At 42.6% G+C, this 19,044-nt stretch overlaps 1 protein-coding gene across 1 annotated transcript in view; it reads left to right on the top strand.

Annotated features, from left to right (window-relative positions):
• Positions 1–19,044, top strand: part of HIPK2 (homeodomain interacting protein kinase 2) — a 1,139,975-nt gene that overhangs the window by 958,954 nt on the left and 161,977 nt on the right. Inside the window, exon 9 of the mRNA XM_044088176.1 lies at positions 4,773–4,894. Within this exon, the coding sequence (XP_043944111.1) occupies positions 4,773–4,894 (122 nt within the window). The remainder of the gene's footprint in view (positions 1–4,772; positions 4,895–19,044) is intronic.

Genomic DNA, 19,044 nt, shown 5'->3' with positions numbered 1-19,044 from the left:
ACACATACACACACACACACACACACACACACACACACACACACACACACACACACACACAAGCACATACACACACACACACACACACACACACACACACACACACACACACACACACACACCAGGTGTTCAGATCACTAGTGAAAATAAAAGTAAAGCAAGCAGAAGTTCCTGCAGGAAGGAGTTAAAAGTAAAGCAACTCCACTCAGCAGTCATTCAGATAACTCCACTCCACCAACTCTAAATCGTTTCCCAAACTAAACACTCCACCAGCTCCGTGCGGATAACTTCACCATCAAAGTACTCCATGTAGCAGATAATTCCACCATCAGAAAATGTTTCAAACTCCATTCACAAGCAAGCAGAAAACATCCAAACATTTATGTTTCAAACTCTGTTCACAAGCAAGCAGAAAACAGCCAAACGTTTCCGTGCTTGCAGATTCATAGCCGGAAATGCATGCATGTGAGCCCTTGAGTTCAATTCCGACAGGCTGACGGAGCTGATGTCATCATGCATATAATGACGTCACTTCAAAAAGCGCGAAAAGAAAAAAAAATTTAAAAAAAGCAAAAAAAAATCAGACATGAAGGGGTGCCACTTGGGAACCGTGGCACCCCATTATCTGGACCCCAAAACTCGGTAAAAAACGAGTAATTCGGTACAGTTGGGAGGTATGCTCCATACCTTCCTCTATTTATTGCTACTACACCTGCTACTTTCCATACCATAACCTCTCAGTACTTTCTCAAATGTCAAGAAGAAGTGTCATTGTCTACAGCATGTATTCTATTATATACTTTATAATTATAGAATTTCACATGAAACTTTGGATGTTCCATTGTTCTATAACATGGCAATGTCTGTTATAATAAGCCACTGAATTTTGTTTTAGTGAATTCCTAACTTTTTCATGTATAAACTGAATTAGCCTAAGTTTGTACCTAACACCTTATACTACATTGACTTTGTATTGTTACTTCTGTATGTTCAATGTGGAGCTTTTCTCTTCGGGCCTCTACTGAAAAAAGACATGTGTCCAGTCAGACTTTCCCGGTAAACAAATGTGAAATAAATAAATAAAATAAATAACTGTTACTCAATACTCAAAATCCTCCATTACATTTTTTTTGTTTTGTTTTGTTTTTTTAATTTTTGTGCTTTCACAAATCTGTTATTCATAATCATAACATGGTGAGGTTACTTTCAAGCAGTATATTTTAGATAGATGAGTTGACAACAGATCGGTTAACCCTGGCAGTGTTATCCAGAAGGGGATGCCATTTTCTTTTTATATGAGAGTTTTACAGCGGGTCTATATCAGTCCGTCAAAACAGCTGAATATCGAATACTAGATGTTCGAACTGTAAAGTTCGAACACTGGTAATCGCGAAGCCGCGGAACACCGAATTCTTTCCCAGGGAAAGAATTCGGTGGGCCGTTTCATTGGCTTCGCAATTAGCAGGATTCTGGTGGGAAGTTACGGGTCGGGTCAGGTAAGTGTGTGATTGTGTGGACGTTAGGGTTAGGGCGCGGGTTAGGTGAGTTAGGGTTAGGGTGCGGGTGAGGTGGGTGTGCAATAGTGAAAGACTTTAGGGTTAGGGCGGGATAGGTGAGTTAGGGTTAGGGTGCGGGTTAGGTGAGTGTGCGGTAGTGATGGACCTTAGGGTTAGGGTTTGGGTTCAGGTAAGTGGATAGGTAGTAGTGTATGTACAGTTTAGTGTAGGGTTAGATGTAGGATTTTGAGTGTATGTTTGTGGATTGATGTTTTTTTGGTGTGTTTGTGTTGTGTGTGTGTTTCTTGGAACAGTGATTTTTTTCCCTGGGAAAAAATTCGCTCTTCTAAGACTTCGATGTTTTTACAGTTCGCAGTTTGAAGTTCGAACTTATGGTGTTCGAACTTCAGACGTTTCGATGAACTGATGTAGACCCTTTTACAGCAATGCTATAGTGGCTGCTCGACTTCAAATGGCTAGTATGCTACTGACATTTTAGGACTGCAAACTGTTCTGCAAGCTACTATGATCATAGATTCCATCCCCATCCCACCTTTTCCTTACCATTGTCTCTTTCCTGGAGAATGAGTACCAATTAATGATGTTCAGCCTTTCTCAGAAATACCTCAGTGACTGTGTCTTCTGCTCCCAGACACAAGTCATCAGTATGAAAGTCAGCTACCTAGCCTCTACAACAGCAGGCTAACATTGTTTCAAAGTACTGCTGAAGATTAAACTTGTGGATTTGTTCTTTATACTGTTACAAACCTAAATACATGATAAGCTCCCTGTGCACCACTCCCCATGAGGGAGGACACCCCTACCCCTCAAAATTAAATACAGCTACTTGGTCGCACAGCAGTGGAGGAAAGGGAAATCTTCACTGTCGGGGAACATGCTTTCCACAAAACATCTTCAGAGAAATAGCAGTTACTGAAACTGCCATCGATCTACTGACAGGCTCCCATACTCCCAAGCATGTTTGTACACATGTGTGCTCCCATCCCGTGTGTTTGTGTGTGTGTGTGTGTGTGTGTGTGTGTGTGTGTGTGTGTGTGTGTGTGTGTGTGTGTGTGTGTGTGTGTGCGCATATGTATGCATATATATGTTTTATATATATATATATATATATATATATATATATAGATATATATATATGTGTGTGTGTGTGTGTGTGTGTGTGTATATATATATACTGATGTTTGCTGAAGGTAGTCTTGGCGAATGTTTTTTTTTTGCACTCACTGAAACTATGTTCTGTGAGTCGACGTGAATTCTTCAATAACACTCTTCTATTGAAAAACATCTTTTAATAATTTAATAGTTAGTGTAAAAAAGTAACTGTAAGAATCCCCCCCCCCCCACATGCCTTCTTCTGTCTTGCATTAATGGTAACATATAGTCAGCACATAATTAAATAATTGGACAGCTTGGCACTTAATGGTGTTAAATGTAATGTCCAAACAACTGGGAAGCAGTTACAGAGTTACCAACCTGTTCATTTCACAATTTGGCAAAAAAATATTACTACATAAAAACTGTTAATTTCATTATTTTTACAAAAACAGGAGGAAGTAAGCTACAAATTTCAAATTAGTCACAGTAAGATGGATTACTATGAGTGTATAATACATAATCTGAGGAGCCAACATAGTTTATCAGGAGCACAGGAAATCAATAACACATGACTGTAAGTGCAGTCATACAATTGTAAAAATGTGCATTAGCATTAGTTATAGTATGTATAAATGTACAAGTAGCAGAGCTAAAATGTTATAGACTAGAACATATTGTTTTGGTACAACCAGTGTCACAAAAGGAGGTGCATTTCAATTCATTATGTAGGTATCATTTAAGATTATTTTGGAAAGTTTGTGATGTTGTGCAGTTTTTGTTTCTGTAGGAAGTTAGCTCAGTGTGGGAGGTGCTATCCTGGAGAAGGCATTTTCTCCAACAGTGTCAGGTGCTATCCTGGAGAAAGCATTTTCCTCCAACAGCAACTTTAAACTTAGGTCTCACAAGTGTTAGGGTATCTTCCTGGCTGTTCCTAATAGAGTAGTTATGAGCTTTCATTTGTAATGTCCCTTTGAGAGGAGGTCAGTAGCCAATAGTAAATAGTTTCTAAGTCGGTATCTAGTAATAACAGAGAGGCAGTGCACATTTTCTAGCAGAGTTCAGAGATGACAACTCATATCTGCTAGTAGTATGAATGTGAATATTTTATTTTCAGTTGTTTTATTTATTGTTTGTGCACCATGTGAAGAGTGAAGAGTAATCACAGGTAAAGCATACTCTGTTTTTAGAATTAGTATGTTTCTGGCTTTAGCTGAATGAGCAGAAGGTGACAGAGGGTGTGAGATACAGTAACATAGTTTTAGCTAAGATAAGATCTTGTCAGTGACATTGTTTTTGTGAATATTAAGGATGAGTAGTGGGGTTATGTGTTAATCCTAGGTATTTTCCTGAGTTAAATTGGGAGTACCTAGGATGATGGTAGCTATGACAGTGTTTCAGCAGCGGGGAATAACATGGTTTGTTTTTGTGCTAGTAATAAGTAGTATATTTCTGTAGAGCCAGTTTCACAGGTTAGTGAACTTAGTTTGTAAATTAAGTTTAAGGATTTGGTGTAGAACAAGTAGAAGAATATCATCTGCGGAAGTTAACTATGTTGAAGTTGGAAATATGTGTTAGGGCATTAATAAAAACTAAAAAAAAAATAAAATAAAGGCCGTATCTCAGAACTCTGAGTAACTCCAATGTTAAGGATACCCTTTTCTGATAGTAAGTTATTAGAGCAGATTTGGAAGCTTTTGTTCTGCAAGTAGCATTTTAACCAAAGAACAGTTTCATTGTATATAAAGAAAAGTTGGTGTGATATATGTAGCGCATAATAATGAAGGGAAAGCAATCTCTTTCCCTATAAATTAATTTTAGTGTTCATTGTAATTTTCTGTTTTACATTGTCAAAAAAGTAGCCTGCTTAAACTGAAAGCAGGGTATAACTTTTTAGCAGTTTATTTTGTGTTGATGTAAGTAGGCCAAATGTGTTTCACCAGCACTGCTGTAAAGCTAATAGCAGTAGACAGTGTGTGTAAAATTTTTAGAGCTTTCCATCTGCAGTAATTGAGTTTTTTCCCCTGATGCTGTTAGTTAATATAAGTTAAGTTACTGTTCTTTAAATATTATTAGCAAAATGGTAATTAAATGCATTAGCAGTTGTCATTACTTAATCAACAGTTACACATTTATTTTCTAACTTTTTTAATGGTGAAACAGGATTGCAGGCTTCTCCTTCAAAGCATGCTGGGTACTCTGTACGGATGGAAAATGCTGTTCCCATTGTAACTCAGGCACCTGGTGCTCAGTCTCTACAGATCCAGTCTGGACTGCTAACACAGGTACTGTAGACAAACTTATTATGGTAGATGTGATAAGGACTTGATAACTTTTATTTGCTTGCTTGTTACCAGGCCTGATTGCCTTGGTTGTTGGACTTATTCAGCTGTAGACTAAGCCATGCTAAATGCCAGACAAAAAGTACAATATAATGGCTTGTAGTTCATGAGATTTGTACCGATGGTACTGGCTAGTTTCCTTAATGCTGGCCATTATGGTTACTGATTTGTAAGGGTGACCTTATGTTTATTAAAGTGGGGTGTTTGTTGCAGAAGAAGGGAATCCCCAATACCTCCAGCAACCTAAGTTTCCATATTGACATCATTGCCAGAAGGTCATTTTGGGGAAGGGGGATTTTGCTGATGATGAACCTTGCTTCTTCCTCTGAAAAAGAGATTCTCTCTCTGCAAGAGTATCTGTTGTGGAGGTCACTAGCTAGCCTTCACCATGTGAGTTTAAAACAAATCAGAGTGGATTTACTGGTATCTGTGACTGTGTGAAAGGGAGCAATCACAGGTACAAGCTGTGTGTTGATATTTCATGTGCCTATTTGCATCCTGGCCTGGGTGGTTAGGATTTTTTTTGTTTCTGTAATTCATGACTGAAAGTAGTCATGAACTCTTTTTTTCTGTAATATTTGACTAAAAAAACATTTCCGGCTTGATGTTTAAAGTGCACATAGAGTAACATAGTCACATCCTTCTTATATGAACAACAGCTGTTGTTGTTGTGTCTTTCGGCTTTTCCCGGTTAGGGGTCGCCACAGCGGAACTCCGGTCTGCTAATGATTGGTAGTAGATTTTTACTTGCCGAGTTGCCAGCCCTGACACACAACCTTCAACGAAGGCACGCCCATTCACGTATGTCTCCACACAGAAGACGCTTTAGCTGAGAATCGAACAGGACGTCTTACTGTGAGGCAACAACTCTACTGCAGCACCACCACCACGATCTTATAAGAACAACAGCAATTTGTATAAATTACTGTAGACTAATTTTATTTTCCTAAGATAAAAACAGCATTATTATTCAAATTTTAAAAAAAATCACACACCATGCTGCTATCAATATGAAAAAATTCCACCACGAATTTTGCCAAATGAAATTAGCAGACATCCACATAGCTTTTCAACGTTTGTGCTGATGCACTGCTTCTTAATAACTTCATCTGTGAAAATGTTTGAGAAGTAAATGTAATGACAACAAAGAGAAGAATCACCTGTCTCACTCGTTCCTAAATGTGGTCTGCCAGTTTATGTTGCTGCAAATGGGATTCCCAGTAACGAAAACCTGACATCTTGCAAAGAATAAAGGCGTGTAGTAGTAGCTGTGGTATCCCATGCTCTTTTCCAATAAGGACTCACTTTTCTCATACTTCCATAACATATGAGATTACATTATTGGTTTAAGTCTGGCACCTACAGCAAACACTATTCTACACTGCCCCTAAGCTTTAGTATTATTGGAGGTTTCTGTCGTTTATGGATCAGTTTGAAATAAACGGATGCTAATGGACATCAGGAACTTGTGCAACACCATAAAGAGATAGTCCTGTCAGTTGCCTGTGATCCTGACCCCCCACTTTATCTGCCATGCATGGTGCCTACCTAAAAGGGGAGCATGCCTAAATAAGTAAGTTCCATGGAAAGGGACAGAAGACTGAGAACATTATTGACTGCAGCTCCTTGGTCCTGGTGTTTTTCAGCAATTTAGAGGTCAGAGAATAAGGTCTATGGCAAGATGAAGTCAGAATAAGTACAGGTCTTAATTATACATGCTTGTTTACATAAAGAATGTCTTGCCAGCACCTTCTAAAAGGAAAACGCCACGCTAGAACTAAAAATAAACTGTTTTTTCCACTCTGTCTTTGGTTCCTGACTATTTTAACACCTCAAAATCACTTAAGTGCTTTATTTGTAATTTTAGCCTGTTTTCCACAACATGGCTACCAGTGGGGCTTGATATGTCAACATGATCTTGTACTCCCTCAACCTTTTCCCTTTCCCATAATACTTTGTATGACTCATGCCAGACGTAAGAAAGTAACCTTTGAATTCCCATGCCATTGACATATAATGGGATTTGGGAGGTTCACTGTTATTTTCTTTACCTTCTGTAAAAGGGCTGCCTCTTTTCTGTCTCTAATCACCCTCATTTATGTATGGCTCAGACCTTGTTTTACAATATACTTAGAAGTTATCCAGCTACATCCAGAAAAGTAACTAAATTGCAGGTCTTTGTTCAGTGTTTTCTTTTGTACTTAAAGAGAAATTGAGAGTCCCCTCCCCCCACACTACTGCAGAGGTGTAAAACTGTCACTGCACTGAGAGACCGTTGCAGAATCAATTGTATGTATGCCTGGGGTCATTGTCATGTTGAAAGATGAAATTCCTCTTCAGCTTTCTAGCAGACGCCTGAAGGTTTTGGGCCAAAAGTGACTGGTATTTGGAACAATTCATAATTCTCTCCAGCTTGACTAAAGCCCCAATTCCAGCTGAAGAAATGCAACCCCGTGGGAATGGTGATGTTCTTCGTGTTTCACTGTTGCAGTCATTACATTTGGGTTATCATCCTGCAGGTAGCCCTCAGCCAGCCTGAATATTAAAGTCTTGGATTCCTTCGTTGGATGCTGTCTCTTCTTCCATGACGTCAGGTCATCAGGGGTATAAAACATGCAGCCAACGCCATTACATCAGTCTTTCTTGCCGTGCGGTGCCCGAAGCAGAAGCAGTTCGCAAGTGCCAGTCAGCCGACTCCTGAAATTTTCATTTTCGAGTTTCAGAACCAAAGTCTTCAAAAAAGCCAAGTACCCCATTGGGGATCCTTTTTCTTGCTCTTAACCGATGTCAGTAAAAGTTAACAATTGTATTACCTGTGGAAAGCAAATACCTCATAAAGATTTTCATTCATACTGCATTCCTTGCTTAGGCCCAGACCTCAACGTCCCTCGCTGTCAATTTTGTGCCTTATTCAACCCCCGAACTATTCGTCGTCGGTTTATTTTTGCAGCAAATTATTTTGGTACTCTGTTTAACTATCCAGAAATGGCTTTGGTAAGCCATCCGACTACTGACATTCCGAAAAAACGTAAAGATGAAGACAGAGACAGACTGCATAGGTCCAAAGCTGCCGACGACGCTTTCAGTGAGGCGCTTTCGCAGCCCCTGATACCCGCTACTTCAGATTCACAGGCCACTACTGAGACCCATTCGGAGTCCGGTATGCCGCGAGATGCTTCTTCGACTGTGGAACCTGCAGATGTCTCTACCTTGGATGGGTCCGGAGCTGCTGTGCAGGCACCGGCCTCTGAAGATGTATTCAGGCCTACTGACTTGCATTTCAAACCGACGCCATCTTCTTCTTCAAGGCCTAAAACTCGACCCACGCCTAGAAAACCAATGTCCAAACTGCATGGTCAGGCCCATATGCCTAAAAAACAAATGGTAAGAATGGCTGAAAGCCTTATTACTTTAATTAGGGGAAGCCAGCCTTCACCCTCTAAGAGACCTAGAACTGATTTTCCTTCTGATCAGGATTCTGAAATTTCTGAGGATTCTGATGCAGAGGATTCCATTCCCTCTGCTTCCCCTCCAGAAGATTTTTCTTTTGGTGAAACCTTGCACACTCTTAGGGAGTATTTCCACTGGGAAAGCCAGGATTACTCTGACTCCAAAAAGAGGCTTAGGGAATTCTTACAACTCCCTCAACACAGGCCTTTAGCTATCCCTCCTGTCCTGGACATTGTACATGATGCCTTCTTGGAATCTAGCCTGGCCCCAGACACTTTACCTCCAGCTCCCAGGAAACCTGACAGGTATTACAGAGTACCTGACTCTCATAAGTTCCTCTTCAAGAATCCTACTGCAGACCCAAAGACCATTTCCCAAGGACCTAAAGGCATTAAGGCTACTACTGCCAAAAACCGTGTTCATATTATAAGCATGAAAACTGAATCGAGCAAACACCTATTGAGCGACACATAAAGGGCGAAAGCCCAAAACATCGAATCCCAAACACAACAAAACCAACAAATAAATACTGTCACTAACTGTTGTATGCAGGGGGGCGAGCCCCCATGCAAACCCCACACCCCCCCTACTTAAATATATCAACTCCGAGATCGCACTCCATTGAAGCAAAAGGAAGAATTACCTATGGCGGTATCCATTCATACCTTCGATATTGTGATTATTCGCTCTTTACATGTCGCTCAGTAGGTGTTCGCGCAATTCAGTTTTCGTACTTATAATATGAACCCCCAAAAACCATACCCCCTCTGATAGAGATTCCAGGGCCTTGGACAGATGGAGTAAGAAGGTATACAATTCTGCTACTTTGGCCATTAGGGCCTTAAACTGCCAGTTTCATATGTTAAAGTATCAGTTGCATATCATGGGACTACTTAAACAGAAAATTATGTTGATTCCTGACTATGCTGAAAATAAAGAATTACAGGATTTAATGCATTCTGCTGAACAAGTTGGTAAACATACTTTGCAATGTGGTTTTGACTCTTTAGAAGCATCTTGCAGGGCTGCTGTCACTGGGTCTGTACTTAGAAGGCATGCTTGGCTTAAGGAGCAAAATTTGCCAGATCATGTTAAAGCTAAGTTACTGGATGCTCCCTTAAACCAAGACCACCTGTTTGGCAGCAAAGCAAAAGTCCTTAAAAAGATGGAAGAAAAAGCTAAATCTATGCAAACTGTCAATGATTTCCTGCAAGTACAGCCTCCCAGATTTAGTAGGCATTGGCCTTCTAAGAATTGGTCTTTTCCTGTCTCTTCCAGGCCTTCTCAGACCAAACCCAGGAACAGCAGACCACCTAGGCTACAGTCAGAAGGTACTCACATGCCTAAGCAGTGGGGGGCTCCCACTTCCAAAGCTGGAAGTAGTAAGACACCTCCCTATGGAAAAATGTCACAATGACTTAACCTTAAACCTTCCAAGTCCTGCTCAGCTGCCTGCTCCCTTAGGGGGAAAGATCGCCCTGCATGCAAAAAACGGGGTACTCATTACCCAGGACAAATGGCTTTTAAATGTAGTTTTCCAAGGATACAGATTCCACTTCCACACCTTACCAACCCCAAACGGTTGGCTAGACCTACCCCCAAATCACTGGGCAGAGGCTCAGCAGCAGGTTCTCTCTCTTCTAACTTATCAGGGCTATTCAACCTGTCCCAGCAGAAGAAAGGGGACAAGGTTTTTACTCAAGACTTTTCCTGGTACCCAGAAAAGACAGCTCCTGGCATCATATCCTGGACCTCTCTATTCTAAACACCTTTTTGGTAATCCCAAAATTCAAAATGCTAACACTTCAACAGCTGCTTCCTATGCTAGGTAAATATGCCTGGTTGGCAATCTTAGACTTAAAGGAAGCCTACCTGCAGTTTCCAGTAAGGGAATCTTGCAGAAAATACCTACGCTTCAGAGCAGGCTCCATGCACTATCAGTTCTCTGCACTTCCCTTTGGATTATCTTCTGCGCCCAGGGTATTCACAAAGTGTCTAGCTCCAGTCATTGCATTTTGCAGGCAAAGAAATATTCAAATATACCCATACCTGAACGATTGTCTAATTTGGACAGAAAGCCAGGACATGCTACTAAAACATCTGGCATTTGTAAATAAACTTCTAACCTCACTGGGGTACACCATAAACTAAAAGAAATCTCATCTAGTACTCTGCCAACAGATTGTATTCCTGGGAGCAAGCTTGAACACAACTTCCGAGATGGCTTACCTCACGCCAGAGAAACAAGTTTATTTGACAGCCTACTTCAAACTACTGGCTACAAAGACCCAGCTATCTGCAAGGAAAAGCCTGCAAGCCCTGGGGTTCATGGCCTCTTGCATTCTACTAATTCCATATGCAAGACTGCATACGAGGAAATTACAGTGGTATCTAAAAAGGAATCAATGATTCCTATCATTCCTTGTATAAAGACAGAGTTACTTTGGTGGGCAAAGGCCTGCCATAACAAGGGGCTCCCATTCACTCTACCCCTTGCCGCCCAAACCCTAACAAAGACGCATCAGACTATGCATGGGGGGCTCACTTGACAAGGCAGTGCATTCAGGGCAAATGGAACCCAAGTCAGATGCACCTGCATATCAATCAAAAAGAAATGTTAGCTGTACAGAATTCCCTGACAGCCTTCAAGGACCACATTCTTCCAGGAGAATTATTGGTAAAGACAGACAACACCACTGTTATGTGGTACATAAACAAGGAGGGGGGAACCCATTCGTACCCTCTCTGTAGACTAGCCATGGCTCTGTGGAACACAGCCTTGAGCTACCAAGTGCACCTACAAGCTCAATTTCTGCCAGGCTAGCTAAATTCACTGGCAGACGACCTAAGCAGCATTCTCATGGACCCACACGAGTGGAAACTGGAACCAAAGATATTCAACGCTTTGAGAAAAAAATGGGGGAATCCAGAGATAGACCTGTTTGCCTCCCCATAGAACTACCAGTTGGACAAATTCTGTACAAGGACTTCCCACAGTCAAGCTTGGAAAGTGGATGCCCTGTCCTTCACCTGGGAAAGCCTCAGAGTTTATGCCTTTCCCCCTCTGCCTCTCCTCTCGAAAGTTCTGCTAAAGATCAAACAGGACAAGCCAAGGACAGTACTGATTGCACCAGACTGGCCACGCCAGCACTGGTACCCCCTCTTGCGCAGTATGTCACTGCTGGAACCATGGCACCTGCCTCAGACCCCTTCCCTGCTGTCCCAGCAGGAGGGCCAGATTCTGCACCCTCAGCTTCAAACCCTGAACCTTGCAGCCTGGCTAATTCCTTCAGCTCTCCAATAGCATCCCTCATTAAGCAGGTGCTAGATGTCATTCTGGAGGCAAGGAGGCCTAGTAGAAAATCCTGTGCTGAAATGTGGAAAATATACTGTTCCTGGAGCCAGACTCAGGCGATGGGCACAACGGTGCTCAGCTTACCACATATTCTTCAGTACTTAACAGAGATGCTCCACAAGGGCCTTTCCTTCTCATCAGTTATAATTCATGCCTCTGCCATTTCAGCACATTATAATACTGAACCACCCCTCTTCTCTTACCCCCTGCTAAAGCAGTTTCTCAGAGGGGCCAAAAATTTAAGACCACCCAGGAGAGCCCCTACTCCAGCCTGGGACCTTAACTTTGTATTGGAAAAGCTCACTCTACCTCCTTTTGAGCCAGCTGCAACTGCAGAGTTGAAATTCCTTTCTTGGAAAACAGCCTTCCTTCTAGCCATCACTTCAGCAAGAAGAGTGTCTGAATTACAGGCCCTCATGGCAGTGGAGCCCTTCATCATCTTCCATGCAGACAGGGTGTCCCTCAGGACCAGTCCTTCCTTTATGCCCAAGGTGGTGTCTAGTGTGGCCCTTAATCAGTCCATTCATTTGCCTACTTTTTTCCCGAATCCACAAAACAAAGGAGAACTAATACTGCACTCTTTGGACATGCACAAATAACTTAGATTTTATTTGGACTGGACTAAGCCTCTCAGAAAATCTGAACAGCTGCTAGTTGGCTTTGCTGCAAGGGCAGAGGGGAAAGCCATTTCAAAGCAAACCATTTCTGAGTGGATAGCCCATTGCATTCATTTCTGCTATAAACACCATGGAAAACCTACCCCACAGGGAATAAGATCACATTCCACCAGGGCTGCATCTACCTCTACAGCCTTTCTCAGAGGTGTCCCTACCAGGGACATCCTAGAAGCTGCTACCTGGAGCTCTATGCATACCTTCACCAAGCATTACCACATGCCTATTTTTTCTAAACTCAGAGCTGGTTTTGCCACTGCAGTCATGCAGGGCTTAATAGCTGGTCCTAATGCTCTCTAACTTCCTCCTCCATTCCTTAGCTTTGGGAATCAACCCAAATGTAATGACTGCAACAGTGAAACACGAAGAACATAGTACAGTTGTGTACACTTACAATAAATGTAGATGTTCGAGTGTATTCACTGTTGCAGTCCTGGTTATCCTCCCTCCAGCCCCCTGACTTCTCTTGGCTATAACTTACTTTTTTAGTGTATTTCAGACGTCTGGTGTATTTGCTTTTTGTTGGAAGTGTAACCTAACATATAATTGCTTTCCATTATGGGGGCACCTGACATCTGGGGCAAGAAGAACTGATGTAATGGCATCGGCTGCATGTTTTATACCCCTGACAACCTGACGTCATGGAAGAAGAGACAGCATCCGACACAGGAATCCAAGACATTGATATTCAGGCCGGCTGAGGGCTATCTGCAGGCAGATAACCCAAATGTAATGACTGCAACAGTGAATACACTCGAACATCTGCATTTATGATAAGTGTATACAACTGTACTTTCTTTTGGTGATGCCAAATGTTGTTTTTGCGCCAAACGTACCTTTTGGAACTGTGGCCAAAAAGTTCAACTTTGATCTCATCAGACCATAACACATTTTCCCACATGCTTTTGGGAGACTTGATATATTGATGTTCTTCATCCCACATTGCTGCAGTCCTAACACTTGGGTAGTCCGCTGTCCCAGTCGGCCCGAATACCAAAGTATAAGGCTGACGTCGGTCAGGGCGCATTAGTCTGACGTCAGGACGTCAGGGTACTCATATCCTCAGTCTTTTTTGCCGCATGGTCCGATGCAGAAGCAGTTTTGCAAGTGCAGGTTGGTGTTCTGAGATTTTAATCCAAGTTGGCTAAGTACCCGTTGGGAATATTTTGGTTTTTTCTTGCCTCAGTATTTTATCGGATGACAGAAAAAGTGAATAACTGTATTTCTTGTGGGAAACAGATACCTCATAGGGATTACCATACTTTGTGTATACCTTGCTTAGGGCCTGAGCACGGCGTTGTTGGCTGTCGCATTTAACAACGATAAAGAGAAGATTAGATTGTGCCAGGTTAGTTTTGGGAAGCGGTGTAATTATAAAATGCCGTCGGATGCTCCGGCGCCAAAAAGCGCAAGGACAAAACAGCTGGAGCCAGAGGTTCAGCCAGAAATTTCTTTGGAATCCCAGGGAGAGACTTTATTACAAGATGTGACCTCTCAGGAGGTAGGCCAGGTGGAAGGGGCTTCTCAGGTAGCTGTTCTTCCCTCCTTCCTAAGGTGGTTAGGCCTCCCCTGCTGTTTCCAAGGCTTCTCCCAGGGGCAGGCCAGGTTTGGTTTCAGGTGTTACCCCTAGTTCTTCAGGGTCTGTACCTAAGAAGCATATGCTTAAGATGGCAGAAGATTTGATTACAATGATTAGAGGTTCTATGCCCCTCCTGATAAGAGGCCTAGGGTGGAACCTGAGCTTGGGAGTTTTGAGCAGTGTTCGGATGCTCTGAGTCTTGACTGAAAGACTTGCAGGGTATTCCCCTTACTCTGATTCTGATGTGGATGATTCTACTCCTTCTGCTTCTCCTCCTGAGGATTTTTCATTTTCAGAGACTCTTCATTCCATGAGGGAGCATTTTAAATGGGAAGGTCAGGATTTCTCTGATTCCAGGAAAAGGCTTAGGGAATTTTTGTTTCTACCCCAGCATAGGCCTTTAGCTATACCTCTTGTTCTAGATGTGGTGGAGGATGTTTTGCAGAGGCTTCTCTGAACCCTGATTCTTTGCCTCCTGCTCCAGTTAAACCGGATAGATATTATAGGGTGCCTGAAGCTCATAAGTATCTTTTAAGAGTCCTAGGGCAGACCCAGAAACTGTTTCACAGGGGCCTAAAGGTGTTAAGGCTTCTGTTGTTAAAAATCCTGTTCCTCCGGATAAAGAGGCAAGGGCTTTGGATAGATGGGGAAAGAAAGTGTATACTTCTTCCACTTTGGCCATGAGAGCTTTGAATTGCCAGTTTCACATGTTGAAATATCAAAATTATCTCCTTTCACAATTAAAGTCTAAGGTAGATGCTTTGGCGGAAGGTATTGAGTGTAAAGAGTTGCAGGATTTAGTTCCGCGTTCTGAACAGGTGGGTAAGCATTCTTTGCAATGTGGTTTTGATGCTGTGCAGGCCTCTTGAGGGTGGCTGCCACTGGCGCCTGGCTGAGGGATCAGAATTTAGCTGAGCATGTGAAGACAAGGATTTTAGATGCTCCTTTACAATCTGATGTGTTGTTTGGTTCGCCTGTGGAAGCAGTTCTAAAGAAAATGGAAGACAAGGCTAAGTCTATGCAGACTGTTAAAGATTTTTGCAGGTTCAGCCTCCAAGTTTAGTAGAAATTGGCCTACCAAGGGGTGGACATATCCTGCTTATGATTCCCAGTCTAGGGGTAGGTCTAGAACAGGAGTTCACCTGCTCAGTCTTCTGGTGAGGGCAGGGGTCAGTCCTTTATGAAACAGACCCAATGACCTGCCTTTTCAGCTGCCAGAATCTTCTCATCTGGCAGCACCTTTGGGAGGAAGGTTGGCACTCTTCAAAGAAAACTGGAGTTTAATTACCCAAGACAGATGGGTATTGGATATCATTCACCACGGTTACAGGTTTTATTTCCATACTTTGCCTCCTTTCAAAGGCATGCCAGACATTCCTCCTCAACAAAGGAAAGAGGCTCACAGGCAAATTTCTCTGTTGCTCCAAATAGGGGCCATTCAGCCGGTTCCTGTGCCAGAAAGGGGCCTAGGATTTTATTCTCGCCTGTTCCTAGTACCAAAAAAGGGGAACACGTGGAGACCAATTTTGGATCTGTCTATCCTCAACACTTATCTGGACATTCCCAAGTTCAAAATGTTGACGTTACAACAGCTTTTACCTATGCTGGGCAAAGATCACTGGATGGTAACTTTGGATCTCAAGGAAGCTTACCTTCATGTTCCTATCAGACTAATTTGCAGGAAGTATCTGCTCATTATCAGTTCTCTGCATTGCCCTTTGGCTTATCTACTAGTATTCACAAAGGTTCTGGCTCCAGTGATAGCTTTCTTCAGGCTAAAAGGAATACAAATCTATCCTTATTTGGACGACTGCCTGCTTCTGGCTCAAGGAAAGGACGTGCTTCTTCAGCATTTGGAATATGTGATAGCAGTGCTAAGATGCCTAGGGTATTCTGTGAACGAAATAAAGTCCAGTCTAGTACCCTCTCAAGACATGTGCTTTCTGGGCGTGAGACTGAATACAGCATCCCAGATGGCCTTTTAACCCAGACTTTTTAACCCCAAGCAAAAGAATCTTTCTCTTTACTTCCATCAACTATCTCATCAGTCCGGGCTGACTGCAAGGACAGTCCTTCAAGCCTTAGGGTTCATGGCATCTTGTATTCTGGTACTTCCCAATGCCAAACTGCATATGAGGAAGCTACAATGGTATCTCAAAATGTATGGACACAGCACTGCCAGGATTTGGACACTGTCATTCAAATAATACCTTGCATTCAAAGGAATTTTTGTGGTGGGCTCAGGAATGTCACCTAAACAAGGGACTCTCTGTGACCCGGCCAGAGGCGAGTCAGATTCTAACGACAGATGCCTCAGACACAGCTTGGGGAGCTCATCTGAATGGAAAGTGGATACAAGACAAGTGGCCTGCCAGACTGCAGCATCTACATATCAACATGAAGGAGATGTTAGCAGTCCAGTTTGCATTACTGGCTTTCAAGGATTTACTTCTTCCAGGGCAGGTGTTGATTCTAACAGACAACACAACTGTCATGTGGTACATCAACAAACAAGGGGAACACATTCTTATCCTCTATGCAGGCAAGCAATGATTTTGTGGGAGACTGCGTTAAGCTTGCAACTGAATCTTCAAGCAAGGTTTCTGCCAGGAGCACAGAACTCCTTAGCAGATGTGTTAAGCAGGCAAATCATGGATCCCCACGAGTGGAAACTGGATCTTCATGTATTTCAGACATTGACAGTGTCCTGGGGAACTCCAGACATAGATCTGTTCGCTTCTCCACTAAACCACCAGCTGCCAAAGTTTTGCACAAGGTTTCATCACACAGCCTGGAAAGTGGATGCTCTTTCTTTCAGTTGGGAAAATCTTCATGTGTATGCCTTTCCACCTCTGCCTCTCCTCCCAAAGGTACTCCTAAAGGTCAGACAGGACAAGCCAAGGATGATTTTAATAGCTCCAGATTGGCCTCGGCAGCACTGGTACCCATTGCTGAGGAGTCTGGTAAGGAAGCCTCCATGGCCCTTACCTTTGATTCCACACCTATTGTCTCAGAAGGACCGGCATCTACTCAATGTCAAGCTTCACTCTCTTCATCTAACAGCCTGGCATATTCTGTTTTGAACCATAGCAGGTCTCAGCTTCCTCAACAAGTTCTGAATGTGATTATGGAAGCCAGAAGACCTAGTACAAGGAAAGTGGAAATGGAAGAGATTTTTATTTTGGTGTGCAGCAAAGGATTTGGATGTTTCTGAGCCAAATTTGAGTGTGGCTCTTCAATATCTTACTGAGTTATTGGACAAAGGTTTGTCTTTCTCTTCCATTAAGATTCATGCTGCAGCAATTTCAGCTCACTATGATTGTGACCCACCATTGTTTTCTCATCCTTTGTTTAAGCAATTTCTTAGAGGGCAAAGAATATAAGACCCCCACGTAGAGCTCCTACTCCTACTTGGGACCTCAATTTTGTGTTCGAGAAACTTACTCTACAACCTTTTGAGCTAGCTGTTAGTCCTGAAATGAAATTCTTGTCATGGAATACTGCTTTTTGTTGGCCATTACTTCTGCAAGAAGGGTTTCTGAATTGCAGGCCCTTATGGCGGTTGAGCCTTTTTGATTTTCCATAAGGATAGGGTATCATTACGCACTAATCCTTCCTTTATGCCTAAGGTGGTCTCTAGTGTGGCTTTAAACCAAACTATTCATTTGCCCACTTTTTATGCAGATCCCCAAAATAAGGGGAAAAGATTTTGCACACTTTAGATGTACACAGGCAGTTATTATTTAAGCAGGACTAAGGATTTTAGGCAGTCTCAGCAGTTGTTTGTTTCTTTTGCTTTGAGTTCTCAGGGCAAGCCTGTGTCAAAACAAACTATTTCTAAGTGGATTGGGTTTTGCATTGCATTTTGTTATTCCCATCATGGCAAGGAGATTCCAGCTGGGATCAGGCCTCATTCCACTAGGGCTACTGCCACTTCAACAACATTTCTAAGGGGGGTGGCAACTAAGGATATTTTGGAGGCAGCTACTTGGAGTTCAGTGCATACTTTCTCTAAGCATTACCACCTTCCTCTCTACTCTAAATCTAGGGCTGGTTTTGCCACGGCTATTTTGCAGGGCATGTTGACAGCTCCAGCTTCTTTATGATTTGCCAGCCTCCCTTACCTCTGCTTTGAGATTCTGCAAGTGTTAGGACTGCAGCAATGTGGGATGAAGAACATAGTACAGTTTTGTACCTACCATAAATGTAGATGTTAAGATCCACATTGCTGCACTCCTCCTTCCCTCTGTGTTTAGGGGTGGTTGTGTGGGTGGGGTTGTACTTTTGTAAATTGTAAATTGTATATATATTTGGTACAGGAGTGTTTGGTGTTTTTTGGTTTTGGCCTTATCTTTTTAGGGTCTTCTGACATCTGGGGCAAGAAAAGACTGAGGATATGACGTCGGTCATGCGCATTTGTACCCTGACGTCCTGACGTCAGACTAATGCGCCCTGACCGACGTCAGCCTTATACTTTGGTATTCGGGCTGACTGGGACAGCGGACTACCCAAGTGTTAGGACTGCAGCAATGTGGATCTTCGAACATCTACATTTATGGTAGGTACAAAACTGTACTTTTTGCAAAGTTTAGCTGGTCCTGGATATTTTCCTGTGTAAGAAAAGGCTTCCATCTTGCAACCCTACCCCATAGTCCAGACATATAGAGAATATGAGAGATTGTTGTCACATGTAATACACAACCAGTACTTGCCAGAAATTCCTGCAGCTCCGTCAGTGTTGCTGTAGGTCTCTTGGCCAGCCTCCCTGACCAGTTTTCATCTCGTCTTTTCATCAATTTTGGAGGGATGTCCAGTTCTTTGCAATGTCACTGTTGTCCCATATTTTCTCCACTTTCTGATGACTGTCTTCACTGTGTTCCATGGTATGTCCAATGCTGTGGAAATTTTTTTGTACCCTTCTCCTGACTGATATCTTTCAACAGTGAGATCCCTTTGATGCTTTGTAAGCTCTCTGCGAACCTTGACTTTTGCTGTAGCAGGCAAGTAAGCAAATGTCAGAAAAATCCTGCTAGGA

This window comes from Protopterus annectens, chromosome 11.part0, assembly GCF_019279795.1.
Source record: "Protopterus annectens isolate FY-2018-M chromosome 11.part0, PAN1.0, whole genome shotgun sequence".
In the NCBI taxonomy this organism is placed as follows: domain Eukaryota; kingdom Metazoa; phylum Chordata; order Ceratodontiformes; family Protopteridae; genus Protopterus; species Protopterus annectens.
This window is presented reverse-complemented; position numbering and strand designations above follow the sequence as displayed.